Source organism: Lissotriton vulgaris, chromosome 11 (assembly GCF_964263255.1).
Source record: "Lissotriton vulgaris chromosome 11, aLisVul1.2, whole genome shotgun sequence".
In the NCBI taxonomy this organism is placed as follows: Eukaryota; Metazoa; Chordata; class Amphibia; order Caudata; family Salamandridae; genus Lissotriton; species Lissotriton vulgaris.
The window spans coordinates 1,098,551,864-1,098,576,783 of record NC_141699.1 but is presented as its reverse complement, the minus strand read 5'-3'; the positions used below and the strand labels follow the sequence as shown (position 1 = coordinate 1,098,576,783).

At 46.3% G+C, this 24,920-nt stretch overlaps 1 protein-coding gene across 3 annotated transcripts in view; it reads right to left on the bottom strand.

Annotated features, from left to right (window-relative positions):
• Nucleotides 1-5,486: 5,486 nt before the first annotated feature.
• TP63 (tumor protein p63) overlaps nt 5,487-24,920 on the bottom strand; it is a 418,635-nt gene continuing 399,201 nt past the window's right edge. The window contains exons 12-16 of one of the 3 annotated variants that reach the window (XM_086944626.1): nt 21,279-21,436; nt 19,417-19,561; nt 17,737-17,812; nt 16,782-16,875; nt 7,669-7,808 (exon numbers count right to left, since the gene is read on the bottom strand). In XM_086944626.1, the coding sequence (XP_086800752.1) occupies nt 16,798-16,875; nt 17,737-17,812; nt 19,417-19,561; nt 21,279-21,436 (457 nt within the window). In that variant the 3' untranslated portion in view covers nt 7,669-7,808; nt 16,782-16,797. Of the gene's footprint in view, nt 7,809-16,781; nt 16,876-17,736; nt 17,813-19,416; nt 19,562-21,278; nt 21,437-24,920 lie in introns of all 3 variants that reach the window. The other 2 variants (XM_086944625.1, XM_086944624.1) reach the window with 2 other exon arrangements.

Genomic DNA, 24,920 nt, shown 5'->3' with positions numbered 1-24,920 from the left:
TTAGGGTAGATCTGTGTTTTTCTCTTTTCCTGACAATTTAGAAAATGAATACAGACTTCCTTGGCTGCTTGGGATTGGGTGATGTATTACTCTTGCCAAAGAGTTCCTTTTATACTTGCCAATAGGTCCAGGCTGTTTTTTTTACTCTCACATAGATAGATGGAAATGGTTCTTGGGTGCCTTGCTAATATATAGGGCGTCCCAAGACTAGGAAAAATTTTGAGACTATCCTCTCTGTTGATAGACTGTTTCTGTGTCTTGTCTAAAGACCTTTTGTTCTGTCCACCAATAGATATTTGCTGCTTTAATACCATTGCAAGAGGGGCCCGGACATCAGATTCAGCCTGGAAGGCAGCGTCAGCACCAGTCCAGTTTGAAGCCAAAGTGAAGGTAACCAACACAGGCATTGCTGGCAACTAGGACCTCAGTGAAGGCGGAACCCTGTGATCAAGTGTGTACCCCTGCCACTGTCTTAGACGAAAGACGGGGTCACAAATCAGAAAAGAGAAATATTTGATGCCCAGCTGAGAGTCACAGACTGACCAGAATGGTGAGGAGGCTTTGCTTGAGGTGACCCCTTTTGAAACAAGGGTTGCTTCAGAGATCCTAGCATCGGGCCTCTGAATCCTGGTCCTAAAGTGAATGCAAGTTTGCTTCTTTGTTTGTTGGTCAATAGAGACCTGGGTACACTGGATGCAATGTGTGGCCCCAACAAATGAGCAGTGCACCAGCAGAGCAATACAGGAGTTAGGGAAGGACTTGAGTTCAGGGTACAGGTGCTGTGTCTCTGGTGCTTGTTAGATTGAAGTGAAGAAAACGTGTGCACTGCCTGAGACACTGGACAGGATCGCTGAGAGCATTTGCCCGGTGGGTGACTGCCCTATCCTGAAAGAAGAGACTTTTTCCTTGAAACTGGGCTGTGATTCTGGAGTTGTGAGTTGTGCAGCTCCACCGTGGAAACAACAAGAGCCTGCCTGTGAAGCTCAAACGTACACAGGGAGAAGACTCCCCTCTGGCTTGGTTGTACAGCGGCTTCAATTTCCCCAAGGACGACTTCTTTTTTGTCAATAATGTATCCCTTTAGTCGTTCCATTTTTTAGGAGGAGCAGCCCTTTGCAGCTCTTCATTCTAATTCTTATGGCCCTGTGTGGTCCTCCAGGTCCAAGATATGATTGAAGTTCTAGCCCTCATAAAAGGAAAATGTAAAAGTCATTTGGAAAATGTTTATTAGATATGTGCTGTTGGGTATTCTGAAATTAAAATGAATAGTCACTGAAATGCATAGCAGCCCTGAAAATGTTTACTAGATGATTTTAGGATTTGCTTTTGCTTAGGACCAGAAAAATGATAATTCTGTTTGTATTAGTGGTCATTACTCTCTCCTACTGACTGTATGTTAATTATGACCTGATGCTCTGTTCCCTTTGTATTCCTGCTTATACCCGCTTAATGAAATGTTTGGAATGGAAAATGCCCACCTAGCAATGAATTAGGATATTGATAAATTTATGAAAATTAATGTACAAATATTTTCTATGTTCCTACTGCTTCATAGGAATGTCTTTAGCTCATGCTAAAAGTAGCATCTGTTAAATATTGGACGGATTTGTTAGCATGAGCTGAAAGCCATTTTGTATTCCTGGCAGCCATTTTAGTTAGCCATGTGCTGCCACATGCTCGCCATGTGCTCTGTCCTCCCTCAGTGTTGACTGCTCTTGTAATCTACCTAGAAACAAACTATATTCAGCATCTATCACCTTCGCAATTGCTCAGTTGAGCTTGTAGCTGTCCTTGCAACTGTTCCTAGTCTGTAAATGTCAGGATGTGTTTGCCAAAAACAGCCACAGTTAGCTCCTCTCACTTTGTTGAGCAAGCAGATCTTGTATGCCCATATTAGTCATTTTGCATGCTTGCATGAGCCAGGACTGCCCCTTGGTCTTATGCTGACTATGTAACCCTAAGCATATATAAGGCCCCGGCTTTCTGTACTCCTTGGACTGCCTCATTCAGTTGCTAAGGCTTCTGTGTGACATAGTCTACCTCATCTGAGGTGAATAAATGTATTCTTTTTATATTACAGTTTCTGTGCCAATTTCTTCTTTGTTGGTTTAAAAGGACCAAGTATCAGTGGGACCCCTGAGAAGGTTTGTTGTTTTCTTCAGCCTACCGTAAACCGAAGGTAATGCCGGTGGGCAGGAAGGACGGGGATGTAAATATAGGCTTACTGCAAGTCTAACGCTACCATCCAGTCTCCTGAGTCCAGAGCAGACAAGACCTGAACCAATTAGAGCATCATGATTTTCTCCTTTTTGAGGAAGTAGTTTGGGTTTGAAATATCTTGGATAGAACGATGGCCCTTGTCCTTTTTCAGGACCACAAAGTAGGTAGCAGGAATAGCAACACCAGCCTACTTCTGGCTCTGGAACCCTCTCGATGGCTCCCTTAGCCAAGAGAGCCATGACTTCCTCCCGGAGCAGAAACAGATGACCCATTGTCAGCCAGTCATAAGATGGAGGCATGGAGGGAAGGTTAGTCTCCATGGTGAGGGAGTAACCCCTTCAGATCTGTGCAACCCACCTGTCCGTTGTTGTGGACTACCAGTGGTGAAAGTGATGGCGGATCCTGCCACCAACTATACATCCATGATTTAAAAGGGAGAGACTAAGAGGGTTTTGAGGCTGCAGCTGCCGGGGAGGTGGTGGCTGGACCAGACCGCTGGCTACTTGACACACGAGCCTGGTATCAACCGCACAGAGGTTGGGAAGCTTGTGTGGCTCAGTGGCTTGGATATGGCTAGCGTGGTTGAAAGCCCCTTCCATGGCCACAAAAGGCAGACTGGGGACGCGGGGCAGCCGAGAGGCCAAAAGACTTGGCGGTAGTCCACGAGACCTTAAAGCGCTCCACAGAGTCTGCATTGTCTCCGAAGAGACAGGTGCCATCGAAGGGCATGTCCATGAGAGAAGCCTGGACATACCCCTGAAAAGCTGGATGTTCTCAGCCCAGCGTGGTGTTCTAGTGTCACCTTTGATGAAACTTCTCTGCCCAGCAAACCGGTTGTGTCCAAGCCACAGCGCATAGTGAACTTCGCTGCGTCTCTCCCATCTAACTACTAGGGAGAGAATGGTCCGGACCTCCTCCATGACCTGTGGCAGCAACAACCGTTTCCCTACAGTGTGAGGGAATAGTGGCCCAATAAGCATGCAGTGTTCACTGGGCACAATGCAAAGCGGTCAGACGAAAACCTTTTCTTACCCAAGCTATCCAGCCTCTTGGAATAGCTGTCCGGGGGAGAGGCAGGGAACGTGCCATGGGAAGTTGAGGCTAGGATCACCACACTTACCGGGGTAGAGCACAGGGTGAGGATACCGGAGTTCCCTAGAGTGGTGGCAGACGGCAATCGTTAAACTCACAGAAGACCCTGAGCTGGGTTTGGACCAGGTCTTCGGAAGGACATCAGTGAGGGCTTCACTGAACGGGAGTATGGGGTCAGAGAAGGAGAGCCTCAGTTGCAGCACCACCATCAACATGTTAGTTTTGACTGCCACCGAAGGCACCTGAAGGTCGAGGACCTCAGCCACCCTCCACACCACCATTGCATATGTAGCTCTCTCCTCTGTAGCCACGGTAGGGGGAGAAAGCACACAGGATTCAGGAGACGTGCCCAGTCCACTAGCATCATCCAGTTCCTCATACCAATCCAGATCCTGCTCATACTGGCCTTCTAAAGGGTCCAGTGACCCCTCACGTTCCTCCCCAAGGCCTCGCCCTTCAGAATGGGGCTCAGGCCCTGACTTAGGACGCAGAGGTACTGTCAGCTTGCAGCTTCAGGGACCGCTCCCTCAAAGCCTTTAGTGCGATGTCTCAGAAGTCGGAGCCCGACTTGGAGTTGGGGTCCCACTCCAGACACGACAAACACAGGAGGTGCAGGCCCGCCACCAACATGGTGCGAGGACAGGCACCATAGGGTTTAAAACTGGTCTTCCTGAAGGACATCCTACACACACTAGTAGAAAGCTTCAAAAAAAAAATGACAAAAACATCACACAAAATCTTGGCAAACACGAACATAGGGGTAGCTCTTCTCTTGGATCAGCAATGTCTGGTGCAAGAAAAAAAAAAAAGAACGGACCAGCGCACCAATGTGGCGCTTATATAGGTGACACGCAAGTCACTGCGGGCGCGGACGATGTCACGCGGACCCAACCATTGCTGCATACCGACATGCAGGGGTACTGCTAACGAAAAATCTTCCAGATCCAGTCTGACGCCTGGGGAAATTCAAAGGTAAGGAATCTGCAGCTAGAGGTCTATCAGATGCCAGTTTTGACTTCCACAGGGTACAGCGGCACATCCAAAACCTTGGTCACCCTCCGGATCACCATTGCAAAGGAGGCCTCTTCCTCCGCAGGCCACTGTGATAGTTCCTTTTTTAGGGGACATTCCAAAAAGCTAGGAAAAAAGCACACTGGTGAAATGTTGGACAAAAAGTCAGATTAATTCTGTCAAAACATGACTGAGGGGAGCTCAATCCGGATCCACGCTGATGGAGCAGCAAAGAAACAACAGATCAGAGCGCTAGGGTGGTGCCTATAGTGGTGCCACGCACGTCACTTCTGACCAGACAACGCCACGCAGAGATGAAGGATGCCTCCTACTGGTGCATAATAAGTCTGATCTGAAAAATACCTGGACCCATTCTGATCCATGGGGATAATGCTAAAAGTAAAGAATTTGCGGCTAGAAATCTTTATCAGATTGTCACATTTTGGGGTGCATTCGAGAAGAGATGCAGGTGCATCCAAACTAGTGTTCTACGAGGGCATGAGTAGAAGACATTTTGAGAACTGCAGATTGGTTGTTGATTAGCTGTTCAACCTTATGTTCTTTGTGGTACTTGATACAATTTAAATAAGCTACAGTAAGAGCGTCTATATCCTTCCTTAGAACGATGATTTTCTATACCAACATTTAAGGCAAGCTCAAATTCACAGATGGAAGTGCTATCCTGCCTAATGTACTTGCCAATAGTAATTGGGTACGGTAAATGGTAGTGGTTTAAAGTGATGAGAATTTCAGGCCAGGCCTATGGTTCTCGGTTAGGAGGTGGCAACATTTTCATCTATATTTATTTCCCTCCCTTCAATGTTGCAAGGGGGTTTGGACTTTCCTAAGGTCTGAGGTGAAACATATGTGTTCCTCTATAAACAGTCATTTTCCAAATAGGAGTTGGCCCTGCTTTGATATGGCGCTTGTTTCTGGATTGATGACATATATGGCTTGAGGATGTGTTTGTTTGTGAGCTGTGTTGTCTGAGCAGATGATAGAGTTGTTTCTTGCCAAGGAGTGGTTATACCAAAAGACCTGGCTAGTGTTGGACGGTATACGTAAATGAAGCCCCACGACCTGCACAAATTCAGAGTATTGTAGATGATTTTCTAACATTCTTTGCTGCTAAAATAGAAATGTAAAAAACGCTTAAAACAAAATTCAGATGCAACTCTTTATTTGCGAAATGTATAAAACTTTACCAATATGTTTGTACAAATCATATGTGTGAGAGACAATGTAAAAAAAGAAACATTTACAACACAAAAAAGAAAAGATATACGTATCCGACCATGCTTTGAGCACGCACGCGACCCAGGGACCTTTCTGCAATCTAGTCAAAATTTTCACAGCATATTTTTTGCTCCACATGGAATATGTACCATACATTTAGGCACAGTGCGTAAACATATCTGCATACCAACATATGGTATAGACGTGGGGTAAACAAAGTGCTGCCATCAGAAAATACTCCAAAACCTGACATACAAGGGGCAAGAAAGAAAATACTGAAGTATCCCAATCTAGCTTTAAACATTGTTTTATTGGGAATTTCTCCTCTTCCCCCTCCTTTTGAATTCCCGACCCTTAGTTTACAGCAGAAGCATGATCCTTGTGTGAAGAAATTTGCTTGATAAGCCAACCAGCGGTCTCCTCAGCACCGGCCTAGGGAGCTTCACCCGACAAGAGTTAGTGCAGCCCTAAAAGCTGGCAATGGCTTCCAAGAGGTCTAGTATAGTGGCCGATGGAATGCATCTCAGGACCCTCTGGGCAGAAGGCTGATAGCAAGCACTTTGAAATCCTGGACACTAATCTCTCTGAAGAAAAGCACAATAGATCCAAAAATGTCAAGGTATGCCAAGGTCTTGCGGTGCTTTCAGTGAGATCCATGCAGATAGCACATCTGTTTCAATCAGAACATTACACAAGCTGTTCCACAAAGAAAGTGACCTGACAAAACTCTCACAATTTGATGTATTGAAAAACAGGTATACAAAGGTGAATACAAATCAACAGTTTACTTCCAATGTCGTATTACACATATGAATGAGTATTTACAGCTTTACACAGTACCTATGTACAAATGGCAGTGTCTGTCCCAGCGCTTAGGCGTGTGTACGTCAACACTTTCGAACATTATTAGTGATCAGCAGATCAGAAATTAATATCTGTGACACTGTTGCATTTTCACCAGGAACCCCCGCACACCTTCAAGTGTCAGCAAAACTCGCATGGTTCTGTCTATGCCTCATCAGACTGAACAGAAAAGAAGAAACTGCTGGGAGAGATGCTTTCAAGAACGTTAAACCTTGCTGAAAGCCAAGTTCCCAGATTGGGGGAGGGGGGGGGGGGGATTCGAGAAAAGGAAAGAGGAAGAATTAGGAGAGAAGTGGCAGGTTGAGAGAGTCTACGTGTGTGTTTAGGAGAAGTGTGAGAAATGTGTATGGATCTCAAAAGATCTGATGGCTCTAGGAGGAAGCAGAAGAAATGTCAGTCTTCACACTGGTGACCAATGTTTATGCTGCTTATTCTAAGCAGTTCTTTTGCAAGAGAACTGTGAACCATGATTGCTGGAGAAGGGGTATCCTTACAGCTCCATCCAGAAGATGTAATGAAATGAGAAAATAGTGCAGTGCAGTCTGGCATGGTATTGCCCTTCAGGACAAGTAGAACTCTGCTAACTGCAGTGTTACAACACTTAGGGTACCCACGGGATACCTACTCACCTTGCTCTTTTCAGAGTTCACAAAAACATTCCTTGAATACAAATGCAGTTGACCATATTTATCTACATCACCCAAATATAACAGGCAGCTTATTTAGCAAGCACTGCACGTTTTCAACGCTGTCCCAGCAATAAGTGCAACTTACTCTTTTTTTGTTAAATTACCAAAAGAAAAAAATAGATATACCTATTTGTATATAGATATATATTTACAAAACATTACAAAAGATGCTGGAGGCAGTAACGCGCCAGTTCAAGCAAAAAAAACGAAATCAAGTCAAAACAGGTTTTCTTTGCAAAAAAAGATGCACGGGGCCCACTGCTGGAAGATGACCCCTTCTGCTCACTCTAAAACTCTTAAGTGCAGATCAGTGGTTTGGCAAATGGAGCTTTGGCATGTGGTAAGGGCTTGTGGTCTCATGACCTGGAGGCCCTGCATGGCGCGGTCCATTCCATCTGGTCACTCGCCTTCCTCCTTGATGCGCTGCTGCTTGTTTCTTCGAGAATCAATGTCAAAATTGAAGTCGTTCCAGTCGTCTCTGGGCGGGAAGGAGATGGTCTGCCTGAGCGTGAAGCGGACTGCGTCGATGACCCGCTCCCCCCTGGATTCGTTGGAGCCAATGCTCACGGTGGAAGCACTGCTGGTGGTGCGGAGCAAGTGGGGTGGCGTTGCAAACTCATGGATCTGCCGGTGCTCCAGGAGACCCTTCCAGATGGCGTGGCGGAACTGTTCGGGGATCTTCAGACTCACCAGGTCCTGAGGAGGAGAGTAAAGGGTTCATTTTAGAGTGGTCAATGAGTGCACCAGAGGCCACCAGCCCAGAAGTCAGAACTTAAAATAAACAATGCTGAGAAAATAATGGTGCAGGTTAGATTCTGCTGAATCTCCGTCACTGATGACGTCATTGACGAGCTGATAGGTTACTGTTGCTATATACTTTAGCAAGGTCTGCACTGACCAGCAGTGTAGCCTTGTGTGGGCAGCTTGAGCTGGACACTGGCCGTGCTGTGGACCTGCCACTGCAGTAGCTATGATGGTTCACCAATACCAAATGGTAACACGGAGTCTTAGCACACCATGAAGCTTATTTCCATGACTACGGCTTGTTTTTGGAGCATTTGGTGCCTATATTTGGTGTAATGATGTGTTGATTTCAGGGGCAATCAAACATTAACTTTGGGTGCCACCACGCCCCTTTTTTTAGAGGACATTTATATGGTATTTTTTAATTGTCTCTGTTGAGGGATAAAGTCATCCCTATTTACTGCATGTTCGTGCCTACTCCAGACTAATGCGGATGTATGACGTTAGCACGCATACTATTACCACGCATACCTTTACAACGCGGTATTTACAACGAATACCGTTACAACGCATAGCGCTTTGAGGTGCTGGATAGTGGTAAGTATAATTTTATATTCCAACTCCAGTCCCCGTGGACACTAGGGAAGGTGTTGGATATAAAATTAAACTTATTCCCTATCCTAGAGCGCCCCCCAGGGCAATGCGTTGTAATGGTATGCGTGGTAATACCTGCGTTGTAATGGTAGTGCATGGTAAAAAATGCGTGCTAAACGTTGTATACCGACTAATGCAATGTCCATGAGGCCAGGACGAGAGGCCTCCTGGGAGTGACTTGGGATCAGTGATAGAAGCACATTCATACCTCAGGCACGGCCTCCCACGGCTAAGATGGGGCTCACCCGAACAATGAAGGGAAATACTCCCCGACACTGGGCTCCTGGCAATGCTGCAACATATGCAGGCCATAAAGAGATTTTTGGGAGCCTTCGTGCCAAGTAGTGTGATTTGCTTCACACATCTGCAGAAAAGATAATGTGGGAGTGTAGTGAAGAGACATATTTTGAAAATCCTGTGTGTACAATGGACTATATTGGGACTACACTTGGCAAAACAGTAAGCAGACATAAAATGAAGGAGCTACATAACACCAAAGTGACCCAGCTCTTAACTGATACATTCATCAAGCTTTAATATTGCCAATGGCCAGAACAACCATGGAGAAAAAATAATCACGGTATGTTTTTTTATTTTTCTTAAAAGATGTCCCCTTAGTTTGGACTATGCCATCGTCTCAGAAGATCTCCCTCCCTCCAAGCTGTTACCCTCAGAAGACGCTTGCTCCTCTTTGCAACAACCCCACGGACATTCACAGCAGTTCTTTCACAGCAAGCAGGTTTAGAGGGAATTCAATGTGAAGGAACTGGTTACTTCCCTGTGACAATAGCTTTGCATCTTGAAGCGCCTCGATTCGCATGCTCTGCCTTACTCCACCATCTACTACTTGGGTCAGGAACATTTATCCACGTTTTTTGGGGGCGTCAACTGTCGGTGGAGCGCGCTTTCTCTCTTGCTCACATCTCCCTTTCTTTCTCGCAACACAGCCTTGGTTTTACCTGGGGTCCGTTCCACCGCAGAGCAACAACTGAAACCTACGCACACTCCACCTGCCCAGGCTCCCCTACCAACTGCCCTTTCTGGGACTGGCTGAAGTTTCCTCACTCTTTAGCTCTCCTGCGTGAGTCTTCTCCGGACATCTCATGAATGCAAGGCTCTTTCTACTGCGGACAACTGTTCACACAAAAGTTAGCCACAACCTTTGAAATTAACGCTATAGCGCTCAAAATCACCCTTTCATTAGGAATTTTGCGCTTGAATCTCATTAGCTGTGCGCAACAGACCTATCCCAATTAAGATTGCTCTCTTCAATGTTCATACCTGCAGATTAGGTTATCTACAAGTTCAAAGGGTGACTTCATCAGGTTTATTGACACAATGGTTGGAGAATCCAGACTCCTGTAGGGATTGACTGAAGGGCTCATTCTTTTAGCTCCCTCCAAAAATCTCTTAATGTCAGAGTGAGGAGTTGTGGACTATCAATGACATTTGCGTATGACGCTATTCCTGACAAACGCAGTCAGTGATCGTTTCTAGTCCTACAATTACATCGAACACGGAATCATGCGTCATTCATTTATCACAACATCAGGGGCGTCTCCTCCGTTATGCTGGTGGAGCGTCGCCCCCCCTGCTGAAAGCCAGCAGAGGTAAAGGACAAATTATATGATTTTATTTTTCGTCCTGCAGTCTGCGAGCCGAGGGCCCTCCATAGTGAGCAGCAGCACCAGGGACGCCGGGGGAGTGGTGGGCACTACTAAGTGCGCATAACAGTCTGGGAGCGGCCAAAAAGTCATGCGCACTTAGCCATTCTCCTACCCGAGCTGGGTTCTACAGCCGGATGGAGAACCAACACAGACTCCCAGTCCATGTCTGAGCGCCGAACTAAGGCACTCAGACCAATCCCAGCGCTGCTCTCATGCTAGCAATAACGCTTAGATTGGGAGCTGAGAGCCTAGGCAGGGTGCAACAGTTCCTAGATGGGACGTGAGGATTGGGGACAAGACGGCGGCCATTAGCCCCTTCGCTGCAGCGGCTATTCCGCCGCAGCGCTAAGGGGGCGGCGCGCGGCGCTCAGACGCTGGTGACGGAACCGCTCAGTCACCAGCCTCAGGTGAGCTGTGCTGATGACGGAGCGGTTCCATCATGGCCCCGCCCGCTCAATAGAACACCCAGCGCAGGCGCAGAATCCGCGCCGCGCAGGCGCGTCGGGCGGGCCATGACAGAACCGCTCCGTCATCAGCACAGCGCCACCGCGGCTGATGACGGAGCGGTTCCGTCATCAGCATCGATGCGGTTAGAGCAGGTGCTATTTTCTTTATTCATCATTCTGTTTATTTGTTTGTGTTTCCCCCTCCCCCCCGCCTCACCACTTCATATTACGAGTGGCTGCTACTGCACACCATTAGCTCTACCAATGAGAAACCAGGCCATTCAGTTGCATAACATCTATAAGGCCAGGCCCCCTCCATAACTTTAGTATATTTTTTTAGGTACATTGAAATCCTACGACATGGTGAGCCCTGCTGCTAAGCTGAAGGTCTTTGGGTCTAGATTCTTTATTGTTTGTTATGTGGAAAGGCTGGCAGATTCCTGATGTATTACGGTGAGTCATGAGGTGAGAATACAACGTCAACTGACCCTCTGTGGAGGTAGGAGAATAAAAGTCAGGTATGAAGTCCTGCAATTGTTGAGGACTTCCAGTATTGCTGGGACTTGTGGGGAAAAGCGAAGGTAAATATCCTGCAACACTGAAGTGACAGTGCATTTCCTTGAGACCGAGGGGGTGGGTATTTGGATGCCATGTTGTGGAATTGTGTGTTTTGTTTGACTGTAAACAGAACCATGCTTGGTGTCCTCCGTGCTTTGCAGACGCCCCTGTTCTACCTCCCGGTCAAGAGATATGCCTGTTTTACAGATTAACGTGTCTGTTTCTAGGTTTCTGTAGTCTTGTAATTGATGTGCCATCAGTAACATTTTCACTGGCCCATTCTGAAATGAACGGAGGTAGCCTGGACAGCGAGTAAGACTTAGACCCCCATCTTGTTTTTATTCAGCATTGCTGTGATAATGACTGTAACTGCACAAGCTTGATTGTAATTGGCTTTGAAAGACATTTAGAGCAGGGAACTGTCTTGTGCTATAAAACATGTATGTGTTTGACCCTGTCCTATATCATCTAATTACCTGTGATTTATAAGCCGGGCGAGTGTGCGCTGCAACCCATGTGTGAGGCATTGGTTGGAATTGTCACAGTGGGGACTGGGAACTTGAATGCTGTTATGTATGTCATTTTACACCACAGCATGGATGGAACGAGCCAATGGAAAACGACTTTGTCCCTTTCTAGCTCAGCGTGGATGGCACTGCGCTAATCCTATGCTTAAAACCTTTACTAGTAAAACAGACATTTGAGGTGAGCAGATTTAGAGTGTCACTGGTGTTGAGGGTGCTCAATATAGGAGCTGATCTACACCTAAACTACCCAGAGGTCTATGCTTCTTTTTGAATAATTTATGCACCACTCTAACCTTGGAGAGAGACAGTGTGTGTATGCCCGTGTGTGTGTCCGTGTGTATGTCCACACACAAACATTTTACTTACCCAGTAAGCGTCTGTTAGTGACATGTAGTGCTGTAGATCCTCATGCTTAGCATAATCCAGCCATCTAGTGTGGAGATCGAATGTGTGCAAGTTGTTTTTGTTTGAAGAAAGTCTTGAGTCACGAGATAAAGTGACTCCTCCTCTAAGTGGTAACACACATAGTCTTCAACTCCATTGTTGGATTGTTTTCACAAAAGAAGGGTGAGGATGGAATGTGAAGCATAGTGCTGTATAGTGAGATACTAATGTTGAAGGAATTTGCGATAACATATAAAAGTAACTGCCACAAACTCCGGTGTCCGGGAATGAGGGTGGTCGCATGTGAATCTACAGCACTACATGCCATAAACAGATACTTACTGGGTAAATAACATTTTCCGTTTGAGACGTGTGTGGTTATAGAGACACATGCTCAGCATAGACTGTAAAGCAGTCCTCCTCTATAAGCAGTGGCAAACCTGTGGGGGCTGTAGCTGTTTGAAATAGTGGACATAGAAATGCTTGGCCCACATTGGCTTGTTGACAGGCCAGCACAGCTACACAGTAATGTTTAGAAAATGTATGCAGTTTAGACCATGTAGCTGCTTTATGCATATGTCAGCAAGAGGTATATTTTCTCGAAAGGCCACTGAAGGTTTTTTTAAAACACTTTTTACGAATGGCGTGTGCTCTAGGAGGGATAGGTAAAGTTCTTTAATGTTAACATAGCATGTTTGGATACATTTGACAATCCAAAGTGCAATGCCCAATTTAGAAATGGATCTTACTTTATGTGGTTTTGAAAAGACACCAAAGAGCTGTTGTGTTTTTCAAAATGATTTGGTTCTATCAATATAATACATAAGGGCTTGTTTGACATCTAAGGTGTGTAGAGCACTGTCCACAGCTAAGTCTATTTGGGGGGAAAACATACTGGCAATTCAATAGATTAAGGTGAAATGGAGACACCATCTTTGGAAGACATTTAGGATTGGTACACAGTACCACCCTATCGTTATGTAGTTGAAAGAAGTATTCTTCTAAAGTAAATGCCTGAAGCTTACTGACACATCTGAGTGAAGTGATAGCAACAAGTAATGTTCGCTTCTAGGATAAATACGGGAGGGGGCATAAGTGAAGGGACTAGAATGGGGGGCCCATTAATCTTATTAATATAGTTTACAGATTCCAAGTGGAGCTGGTGGCGCCCTAGGAGTAATTACTCTTTTGAGACCTTCGAGGAAGGCTTTACTGACTAGAATACTGAACAGGGAAGTGTGCTGTCTTTTATAGCTATGCGGCTACTGCAGCTAGGTGTAGCCTCAGAAGTAAAAGCTAGACCGGAGGTATGTTAATGAAAGAAATAACAGACAAAGTCTTCAACATTGGTTCTTAAAGAATCAAGGTGTTTGGATTGACTATAATTAACAAATCTTTTTCACTTTGCAGCATAACAGGCACAAGAAGTGGGCCTGCCTGCTTCTTTGAAAATGTCCATACAAGAATTCAGTAGAGAAGTGTGGCTCAATGGTTAGAGCGGCAGACCCTGAAGCAGTAGTCTGGCCAGGACCAGGTTTAAATTCCCGCCTAGGAGGGTCTCGAGCTCAATTTCCTCGGACCTGATAATTCTCGCCTCGGTGCCTATTCTAATCATGGGTCCCACTCTGCCCCTCTGGGCAATAGCTTGCTTAATCTCTACAACGGCCCCAACAACGCTGAGGATGCCTGACCTCACCTTGTGGGCGCCCAGGAGTGGGCTCCTCACAGGGAAAGGCCAGGAAGTGTTCCTCTGCGGTATTCGTACAAGCACAGAGATGCCTCCGGGTAGTCGTGCGCCATATAAGTGCGTAATTATCAATGAAGTTGATTTAAATAACAAAACTATAAGACTTCAGGAGCAAGATTGCAAGGTTGAGGGACCTGGGGTCTAGGTTCTGATTTCTCCATGGTTCTGTGTGAGAAGGTCCAACTTTTAAACAGTACCTCATGGGAAACTACTGATAGTTCTGGGAGGGGCGTGAACCATGGTTGGCACGTTGATGTGGGAGCCGCTAGGATGACAGTGAGAAGTCTGCGAAGTTTGCAAACTACAAACGGAAGCAGCGGGAGAGGTGGAAAAGAGTAAGCAACTATCCAGGACCAACTCATCCGTAGAGCGTTGCCCCTGGACTGAGTGTGAGAACAGAGTCGCGAAGTTTGAGCATTTGGCTTTTTATGCTGTGGTGAAAAAGTCTATGTCTGGGTGACCCCAAAGTCAGAAGTATGGGAGGACTTGCGTGTGAAGCTATCTCTTGTGAACTTGTTGGCATTGACAGCTGAGGAGATTTGCAAAGCTGTTGTCCACTCCTGGGGGTGCTCCACCAACACGTGAATGTTGTGTCAGACAGCCCACCTCCAGATGGTCCGGGCTGGATGGGAGCGTTGAGGGGACCTGGGGACCGCCTGCCTTTGCAGATAATACAGACAGTCATGTTGTCTGTTTTGATCAGGACTACACTGTTAATCAGGTGGGGAAGGAAATCTTTGAGAGCTAGTTGAACATTGACATGTAACCAACTTCTACAACAGGGAGAGGTATCACATCCTGGTCTTCACAAAACTATATATATATATATATATATATATATATATATATATATATATAATGTATTAACATCAAGTCCTGTTTTGGGACCAAGAAATACATGAATTAAAGTTCAGTTGGCTATTCTCCCATGTGTAGCTGCCGCTCTCTAAAACTGTTCCCTTAGTGCCTCTAACTTTTGACTGTCTTTATCAGAAGGTGGTCCAGAGGGTACAGGAATAGTTGATCTAATCCTTGTAAATAATTTTTGGCTGCCCTCCGGACCCCTACTGGAAGTCCTGGTGGCCGGTGGATATGTTTCCTCCCTCCGCTGCCACTTCTGTGGCAAAGAATCTGGGAGTAAAAGTGGATAATGGACTTACTCTTAAGCCGCAGATCTTGGGCTTGGTGGGGCAGTGTTTTGGCCTTCTAAAAAGGTTGAGGAAATTTCTTTCTTTTCTGTCCCTGGCCGATAGGAGGACCACGGTCTAGGCCTTGATAGGCTCACGGCTAGACTATGCCAACGTGTTATATCTAGGCCTTCCAGACTATCTTCTTTCATGCCTTCAAACGGTTCAAAACTCTGCAGAGCGAGCGATCTTCGGTCTTAGCCGGAGGTCCAAAACCGCAGCTCTTCTTAAATCTCTCCATTGGCTGCCTGTCCGCAAACACATTTCCTTTAAGACACTAACCATTGCTTTTAAAGTCCTTCATGGTACAGGCACCCGCTATCTTAGGAAAAAAATAGGCTTTTACCTCCCTTCTAGATCTTTACGTTCTGCATCGTTAGCTCTGGCTACGGTTCCGACAATTAGGCGAGCTCGCATTGGGGGGCGCTCGTTCAAACGTCTGGCACCCAACTCTGGAACCAATTGCCTTTGTCTCTGCAGAAGATTGATAGCCTCCTTGCTTTTAGGAAAGAACTTAAAACATGGCCGTTTGGACAATAAGCTCGGTGGTTTTCTGCTTCTGCCAGTTTGGTCTGATAGCGCCGGACACTCTTCCCGAGTAGCTGAGCGCTTTATAAAACTCCTGTAACATAACATAACATAATTAGAGGCTCTTTATATTGTTTCCACCCTTGGTGTGACTTTGAAGTGGCAGGATCTCTTCCACCTTACTGTAGTAGGGATTTGTTTTGCCTTTGTGATGGGTTTAAGGCTTCCATCAGAAAACCTAACTCCTCTTCTTACTGGACCCATGTGCCTCTGTTGATCTTTTTACAGAGAATTCATCGAATGGAGATGCTTTGGGTGGGCATATCTCCTTCTGCTTTTAATCAGTCTCAACATTTTTATCAAATGTTATCCTCATCATAATGCACCACTTCATCTAAGTCTCAATCCTGTTGCAAGTTGTCTCCTCCAACATCATATTCCTGAACTTGAACTCTTCTGGGTGTAGCGTATGTACCTCCCTCAGCTTCTGTCTTCTTCCTGGGTCTTTTAAGTCCCGTTTTCATAGCAATCTTTTTGCAGAATTTAAGCCATGTATTACCTATTAAGGAAATTAGGCATTCACTGGAACATGCATTCTCTGATCGATGAATTGTAGCCTTTTTACTGTAAATTGTCAATTTCAGGAACCTTCAAGAACTTCAGATTGCAGAAGTTTGACCATCAACCCAGAGGTGTACCTTTCACTTTCAAAAAACACATTGTGGACACACTGGCTCCATCTTTGGTTCAAGGACAAACTAAACATCTCTGATCACTTAGGAAAAGGTTTCTGGACCAAGCTAGTAGATGAAGGAATAGGCATAGCAGATGAATGGAAGTAAATGCTACAAAACGTGCAATCCATGTTCTGATACATCAGCTGGTACCACAATAGTTCTAACCAATGGAGAGTACGTTACAGAGAAACCTAATAACTTGTCTGAACTGTATGGAAAGATTAATGATTACTCTATCAAATGTAACGCCAATCTATGCGTTCGGATTACACACAACAATGTTTGGCGTTTGTTTACAAAGAAACCCAAGTAGCAATCTTACATGTTTCCACCAAGGAAGTGTTGGGTTCTTGTACAAGGAGTCCAAATCTCTCTGGTACAAGCTCCTTTATCTTTGCATAGACTATGTTGCACAGAAAGGAATCTCTCACCCGGTATGCTCTCAAACAATGATGGGGCTTGGGGCAGGGATGTCAGGCCCAGTACTTACTTCCGCAGAGTAATTCTCAATCTGATAGATGGTGCTCAGCCCCTGGGCAGTGAAATAATCCAGACAAGATGAGCAGCCCAACCTCGCTAAAAAACTGCAGGCACAGAAGGGGTGGGAAAGAGATGGACAAGAGGAGGAAAAGGGAAGAAAATAAACAATCAGGCTGACAGATGTGGCTCAACCATTGACAATTAAGTTTCATATCAACAGCCATCCAGCTTAGTTGAATTTACCAATCCTCTACCCAAAAGAGTTCCATCTCCCCCCAATGGAGCGCCAGTGGCCACAGCCGTCAGGTCATGCACAGCACTCAATACCAATGGGATGGTTATCGGTCACTGATAAAAGAAGCTGCTCTTTTCAGTGAACACAGTTCATCAAGCTCAGTGAGTGCCAGTTCCCGCTGGGGAGGGGGCTGAGTTAAAATCCAGTAGGGCTTCCAGGATGATGAAAATAAAGAACCAGGCAATTGAACATATAATGGAAGCCATCAATTGGGAGGAGAGGAAGGTTTTAAACTTTCTATATACTGGAAACCTGATACAATTGTGTTTTGGTGGCCAAAGTCAAAACCCCTTTCCCTGATCGCAAACAAGCTGATCTGGCCAAGTATGGGTTGCCACAGATAACAGATTTTTTTTTTACCAGGACAGGGGATTAATTTGGCCTTATTTAAATCACCAGATGAGGGAGCTAGTTTTGTAAGAAGGTAAGCACAAAGGCAATGACCCACAGAGACAATTAGCAACTCTTTTGCAGAACCACACCACCATTAAGCAAATACAGAAATACATGGGGAATGGGACCAGTGGAAGGTAAACAACAAGGCTGTGGCCAGTTGGCTACCAACCCTCCCACAAGCCCATTAGACATTACATTTCCCAACTTAACCATGCCAGAAGTATTTAAAAAACAATGCAACTGTGATGACAGAGAGTAAAGCATGATATCTCACCTCACGTCTGTCTTTTACGTGTCCATAGGCATGCACAAATTGATTAGGGGAGGGGGGTGAGTCCAAGCCCAGGTGACTGTAAGGGTGTGCAAAATACAGCCCTTACTTTCATGTATCAGTGCACAAAATCGTATTTTATTACAGCCTCTTACTTCTAGATTGCCAAAAATATATAAATTTGCAGTATCAATGCTCCCCCCACCACCCATGCAGATTTGAAAAGTGAGATTTAAACCAAAACTGAAAGAAGGGCTGATGCATCATGCAGGGCAGGGTCAGTAGGCTAACAAGCCTTTGGAACAGATTCCGACTTCGGTGATACAGTGAAACTCACTCATTCTAAATTACAAACAGATCACAGCAGCTTCTATTGTTATAAATGTACATCACAGCGCAAGACCGCAAGATTGGTGATCCTGGGTCTGAAAAGCGGAAGCCTCATTGTGCGCTTTGAGAGCAAAATATACTTTTGCTTTTAGCCTTTTTTAAAATTTATATTGGCAAGGGCACAGTGCCCCAACAATACACGTTTACAAAAAACATGACCAAACAAAAAAAACATTGATGAACCTGGAAGCCAACAAAAAACATATTGGCTTTGCAGTAGCTTATTTAAGGTCATACAGCTGTGGAAGGAATCTACCTTCAAAACTGGGGAATGGGCAGTCCCTGTAAATCTCAGGACAGTCAACCTGCCTGTCCCCTTTGCATTTAAAAGCACGTGAGGACAGTGGGTGGTCTATTAGATCATCAACCCCATTCTCCCAACCACACATTCTTTTCAAAGCTAGCATGACTACATGGAATGGGGTTGTGTTAAGCTTCTCCTTCACCTCACAGAGAATGGGCCAGAGGAGGATTGTCGTAGCACAAACTTTCAAGGCAGGTTTCTGAACTTCAAACCTGCTATAAAGTTTAAGCCAGGGAGCAACTTGTGAGATGGTAATTCAGAACAGCAAAATATTTCTACTTGGAAAATGAAAGGTGGGTTTACAATTTAGATTTGTAGATGGAAGAACAAATAACCGAAGGATCATTTTAATTTGTGTAGCACTGATGGACTCGTATGCAGCATGACTTACAACCACGCCTGTAATGGAGGTGTGGGAAGAGCACAACACTGCTCCAGGGCTGACAGTGTAGCAGTTATGCAGTTGAGAGTAAACTATAGGACTATACGCTTCCAACTAGTTCATTCTGGAGCCAGCTTTGTTTCAGGAGTGGGATGATAAAGGATTCTTCCATGTACGCTGGAAGTGCATATGGTCCACCGAACATCTCGTCATGGATGCCGGATGGGTCCCCTTCACAGTCTCATGGTCTGAGGTCGAAAAGTACGAATAACATAGAAGCCACTGTGATCCAACCGAGCACCACTTGTTTCTATCAACCAAACCCAACTCAGATGCTCCAAAAGGGCAAAGACTGCTTACGTAGAACATCTACGTTCTTGACTGTGCCCACCAAAGAGTGCATAATAAGCATTTTCCAGAGCAGGAAGCAAGTGTGAAAACGTGCATTCACAGCAGTGATGTTTTAGGTTTGGTGGGTATTTCTCGCATTAACAGAATACTATACATCTCTATAATTGCATGCCTTTTACGAAAACATATTTCTGAAGCCCAATGATCCCATTCTCGCCTCACTTCACCAGCCTTTCTGCTTCCTTCACAAACTCACCTGGAAATGCTGCAGTCTGTGGGGTATGGCGGTGGGGGAGTACAGTGCGAGGTTGATGGCATGGAAAGGGAAGGCGGTAATGCCTGAGTCGGGCTAATTCCGTTCAGATCGCCCGTCATTGGCATGTGCGAGCCCATCATGGAAACTAGAAGAAATGCAAAAAAAACCCCATCATTCTTGACCTGCATACCCTAATGGCATATAGCCGTAGCGCAGTCTCGACTATTGCATCTCGAACAACAGACTAGTGTCTGGCTCTTGACAGGCGGTCTGAGATTTTATTGATAGATTACAGTAACATGCCACAATACATCCAAGGCACTACCTCCCCAGCCATCTATAAAACCAGTGATCCACCTTCTCGACTTACTGGCACTACAAAACGCACCATAAGACGTATTTAACAGTAACAAATACATTTTCAGCGACTTCAGCAGGCAACACAACCATTTGACTCCTTAACTTCAAATGGCAAGCAGGGACATACAATCATGGGTAACTATACACTCACGCAAACACTACGTTTAGTTTGGAACACTCAGCAAGTGCCATAGAGAAGTACGCAACAGTATTAATGATGCAGCTGGCTCTCAACCTTGAGCGTGATCACTGTAGGTTCTCTGTACCGCAGCAAAAGTGTCACCCAAGTGCCACACTATTGATGACCTACGCAAACACAGTTTTTAACTTTCTAGCACCAGCTTCTTGTGACAGTTCCTGGCCCCAGGGTGGCCAGAGCCTGACGCGTGCCCTGCTGCTGTCAGCAGCATTGTCGAGCTTTAGGTACAAACAGGACCCTATTGTGTTCACAGCGATGACTGCAGGGCAGGGAACTGATCGCGAAACTGGATAGTTGTTTGAAACCCACGCTGTCCGTCTGGGGTATGCTAGGGTAGCAGGTGTGCCCCTAGGTCATTTTGTCAGCAGAGGCACAAGGCTTTCATTCCAGTGTGCAATGGTCACCTGAACAGAAGGATGCAGAGGTGTTTTGGCACGGACAGCCAAGGTCAGGCGAGAGTCTTCCTTTTCAACCTTACACTCTCCCCGCCATTCTCTTTACCTAACCTAGGCTTCTTTGCTCAGTCTACCAATGGGAAGTTTTGTTTGTACTCCTAGAACAGGCCCATAATCCTAGAACCCACTCCAGGATCATCTGTCTGCTAGCAGACTGGATTCCCTTCACAAGACACGAAGATACATGGAAAGCACATGAGGAGCACACAAGCTGTGTACTCTTAAAGATGCTGCGCTGATCGGGTCGCTAAAGAATCCATGCATTCTAGCTCCTGCCCATTCATGCTCTACCTACGCCTGTCCCATTGCTTCTACATTATCAATCGCCACAGTTCCAAGTAGAAGGAAAAGGACAGGAGGCCACTCTGAGCTACCATATCTCCATGGCCTCTTCTGAGCTTCAGCTCTGTCTCCTAGCTGTCATGCAACTCACATCAGTTTAAAGCCTGCTCCTAACTCAGCTCAGTCTCTTCTGTGATTACGTGACCTAACACTTATACCGCCCTTGTGCTAAACAAGGACCTCCCCCAGCAAGGCATCTCAGGTAGTTCCTTCACCACTCAGACTACATGAAGCTGCCCCGCTGGAGGGCTCCGGTCCATACTCACTGGGAGACATGGATGCCTTGAACACTCTACCCCATACATCTCCCTTCTCCACTCAGACTACGTGCACCTCCCGCTGGTCAGACTTTAAAGCCAGTGGGGCTTCGCCTTTGAAAATTGTGAATACCAATATTCTGGAGGTGGGAAACATTAAACCCTGGTACTGACAGTTCTTGGGTATCGAGGTGGAGGACTAAGTGATCAGCAAAAATGGGATTATCCTGATAATGTAGGATTGCTTACGGTTTGTCCCCATGCCATCGGAGAGGGTACCGGGCGTCATGGCGTTGCGCTGCTGAGGGTTCATCAGCTGACTGACTGACGGCAGTTTGTTCATGTTATTCATTTTACTCAGTGGCGGGGAGGTGGAGCCGTAGGATTGCTGGGCTTGCATCGAAGATCTGAAAGAAGGAAGAATGGTTAAATCCATTGCCAGAAAATCCATAAACATCAATTTTATCACATGAAGAGTTGTGTGTCCATAATAAGGTGATATCCATGAAATGGTCTTACTTTATAGAAAGAATTCAGGCAAAATCTTAGTGCTGGATGGAAAAATGCAATGTCATGAGGGTGAGCAGATGGGTGCACGTGTCACAGTATCATGAAGTACAGGAGAATCAACGGGTGCACACGTCCCAGTATCATGAAGAACATTGGACCCAATGGGTGCATGTATCCTATATTTTATGAAGAACAGGAGACCCAATGGGTGTACTCGTCCTTGTATCCTGAAGAACAGGAGACCCAACAGGTGCATGTGTCCTAGTATCATGAAGAACATTAGAACCAATGGATGCGCGTATCCTAGTATCATGCAGTTGAACATTAGACCCAAGGGATGCACAGGTCCTAGTATCATGAAGAACAGGAGACCCAACAGGTGCGCGTGTCTCAGTATCACGAAGAACATTAGACGTAATGGCGCAGGTCCTAGTTTTATGAAGTTGATCAGCCCCAACGGGTCCATTTTTCCTATATCATGAACAGGAGACCCAACGGGTGTGCACGTACTATAACATAAGGAAGAGGAGACCTAACGAGTGCATCTGTCCTATATCATGAGGATGAACATTAGACCAAAGGGGTGCACGGGTCCTAGTATCATGAAGAATATTTGACCCAACGGGTGCACGTGTCCTAGTACCATGGAAATGGACAGGAGACCCAACGGGTGCACGTGTCCTAGTATCATAGAAATGGACAGGAGACCCAACGGGTGCACGTACCCTAATATCATAGAAATGGACAGGAGACCCAATGGGTGCACGTGTCCTAGTATCATAGAAATGGACAGGAGACCCAATGGGTGCACGTGTCCTAGTATCATAGAAATGGACAGGAGACCCAACGGGTGCACGTGTCCTAGTATCATAGAAATGGACAGAAGACCCAACGGGTGCACGTGTCCTAGTATCGTACAAATGGACAGGAGATCCAACGGGTGCACGTGTCCTAGTATCATAGAAATGGACAGGAGACCCAACGGGTGCACGTACCCTATATCATGAGGATGAACTGCCCGCCCAAACGGTGCACAAACGTGCCCTAGTGTCACGCCTCTGCCATCACGTCTATCAGTTTTACAAGATGAAAGCCCGGACCATCATACTGAGGGAGAGGCCAGTGTAGAAGTCTGCATCTCTTTGTTCATAATATGCATAAATGTATTATAGTCGATAAAAGTCTATTCCAAACTGTGCCTGCAGTTAGCAATACGTCTCATGGGAAGCAAACGCACTATCAAACTAGACCCGGGTGTGTGGAGTGCCAAGCAGAAAGTGACAGGGGGAGAGACGAAGCTGGGAGAGGGGCAGGGCAGAGAGAGCTGACCGAGGGGAGGGCTGAAAGGAAGCTGGGTATGGGACAGAGGACGCTGGGCAAGTGGCAAGGCAGAGAGGCAGCTGGGAGAGGGGCAGGGGAGAGAGGCAGCTGGGAGAGGGGCAGGGGAGAGAGGCAGCTGGGCGAGGGGCAGGGGAGAGAGGCAGCTGGGAGAGGGGCAGGGGAGAGAGGCAGCTGGGAGAGGGGCAGGGGAGAGAGGCAGCTGGGAGAGGGGCAGGGGAGAGAGGCAGCTGGGAGAGGGGCAGGGGAGAGAGGCAGCTTGGCGAGGGGCATCTGGGTTAGGGGCAGGGCAGAGCGGAGAGGCAGCTGGGCGAGGGGCAGGGGAGAGATGGAGCTGGGCGAGGTGCAGGGCAGAAAGGGTCGACAGATGAAGTTACTGCTCTCCTCAGGTTCTGCCCTGCAGATGTGCATTATTTCACATCTGCCGCCTCTGGCAGGAGAGGGGTCACCCTCGCACATGCATGTAAAGGTGTGTGTTATTCAACAGCAAACAGTTCCACCCAGGCCAGACACTGCAAAGCCGGCACCACGACACTGGTATTGTTATGTCTGCCTCATCCGTGAGATTACCCGGATTGCAAGAACAATGTGGGGGCGCCAACGCCATGTCTTACTCTTACAGCAGACATTTGCAAACCCCTCAATCTAAGGCCCGAGGACAACTCTGCCGGCACCAACTCTTCTTTCTGGATTATAAACCGGGTGGAAATTGCATTTAACAAAGCTGTTTGCAGTCCGGATTTGCAAGGGATCAAATAAAACGGGTGCCAACACTGCACTCTGTGCATTATCCTCTGCCCGAGGTTTCCAAATCAGAACCCGGTGCTGACTGCACCGCATCACTGCGATCAAGTTCTGGCCATAAATCATCTTTTTATGTGGAGTTCCAAAAGAGCACCCAAACATCATGAAAAGTACATTTAAACTCACGCGCTTTCCACTGCGGAAGACACCCTCTGTAAATATAACATCACGTTCATTTTTATTGTTTTTATTTCCACTTTAATTAAGAGTATTTAGCGACAGCAGAATCTATTAAAACCATTTTCTTTGATTAAAAACTCCTTCATTTACTGGTAACATTTTGGACAGAACTTCTATCTTCCATGGTTACCAGTTAATTCTCATTATGAAACCCCCCCCCCCCAAAAAAAGCAGATTTAGATTCTTTCCACTGCGATCCCAGATGAACAGCTCAACCAACCACCCGGGGTGGAGCAATCGTCCATTCCCATCCCCTCACAAAATCACCAACACTTCAGAAGACGCCCTCCGCCCTGGAACTTGCGCCATACCACCCAGAATGTGAGAAAGTGTATACAAATCACCAACACTGTAGAAGACGCCCTCCACGCTGCCCCCCTCGAGCTCACACCATACCACCAGGAATATTAAAAGGCGTATACTAAATCACAACAATATAGCAGACGCCCTCGACCCTGCCACCATTGAACGTGCACCATACCACCCAGACTATGAAAAGGTGTATACAAAATCAACACTGTAGAAGATGTCCTCCACCCTGCTGCCCTCGAGCTTGCACCATACCACCCAGACTATGAAAAGGTGTATACAAAATCAACACTGTAGAAGATGTCCTCCACCCTGCTGCCCTCGAGCTTGCACCATACCACCCAGACTATGAAAAGGTGTATACAAAATCAACACTGTAGAAGATGTCCTCCACCCTGCTGCCCTCGAGCTTGCACCATACCACCCAGACTATGAAAAGGTGTATACAAAATCAACACGGTAGAAGATGTCCTCCACCCTGCCGCCCTCGAGCTTGCACCATAACACCCAGAATGTGAAAGTGTATACGAAATCCCCAACACTGTAGCAGACACCCTCCGCCCTCGAACTTGCACCATGCCACCCAGAATATGAAAAGGTGTATACAAAAACCACCAACACTGTAAAGATACCCTCCACCCTAATAAAATTCACCCAGATGTTGGAATTCTCTCCAAAACAAGTGTGTACAGCCTACCCAATACCACCCCAGAATGTGAACAATTCTACCCCCAAATCACTCAGACTGCA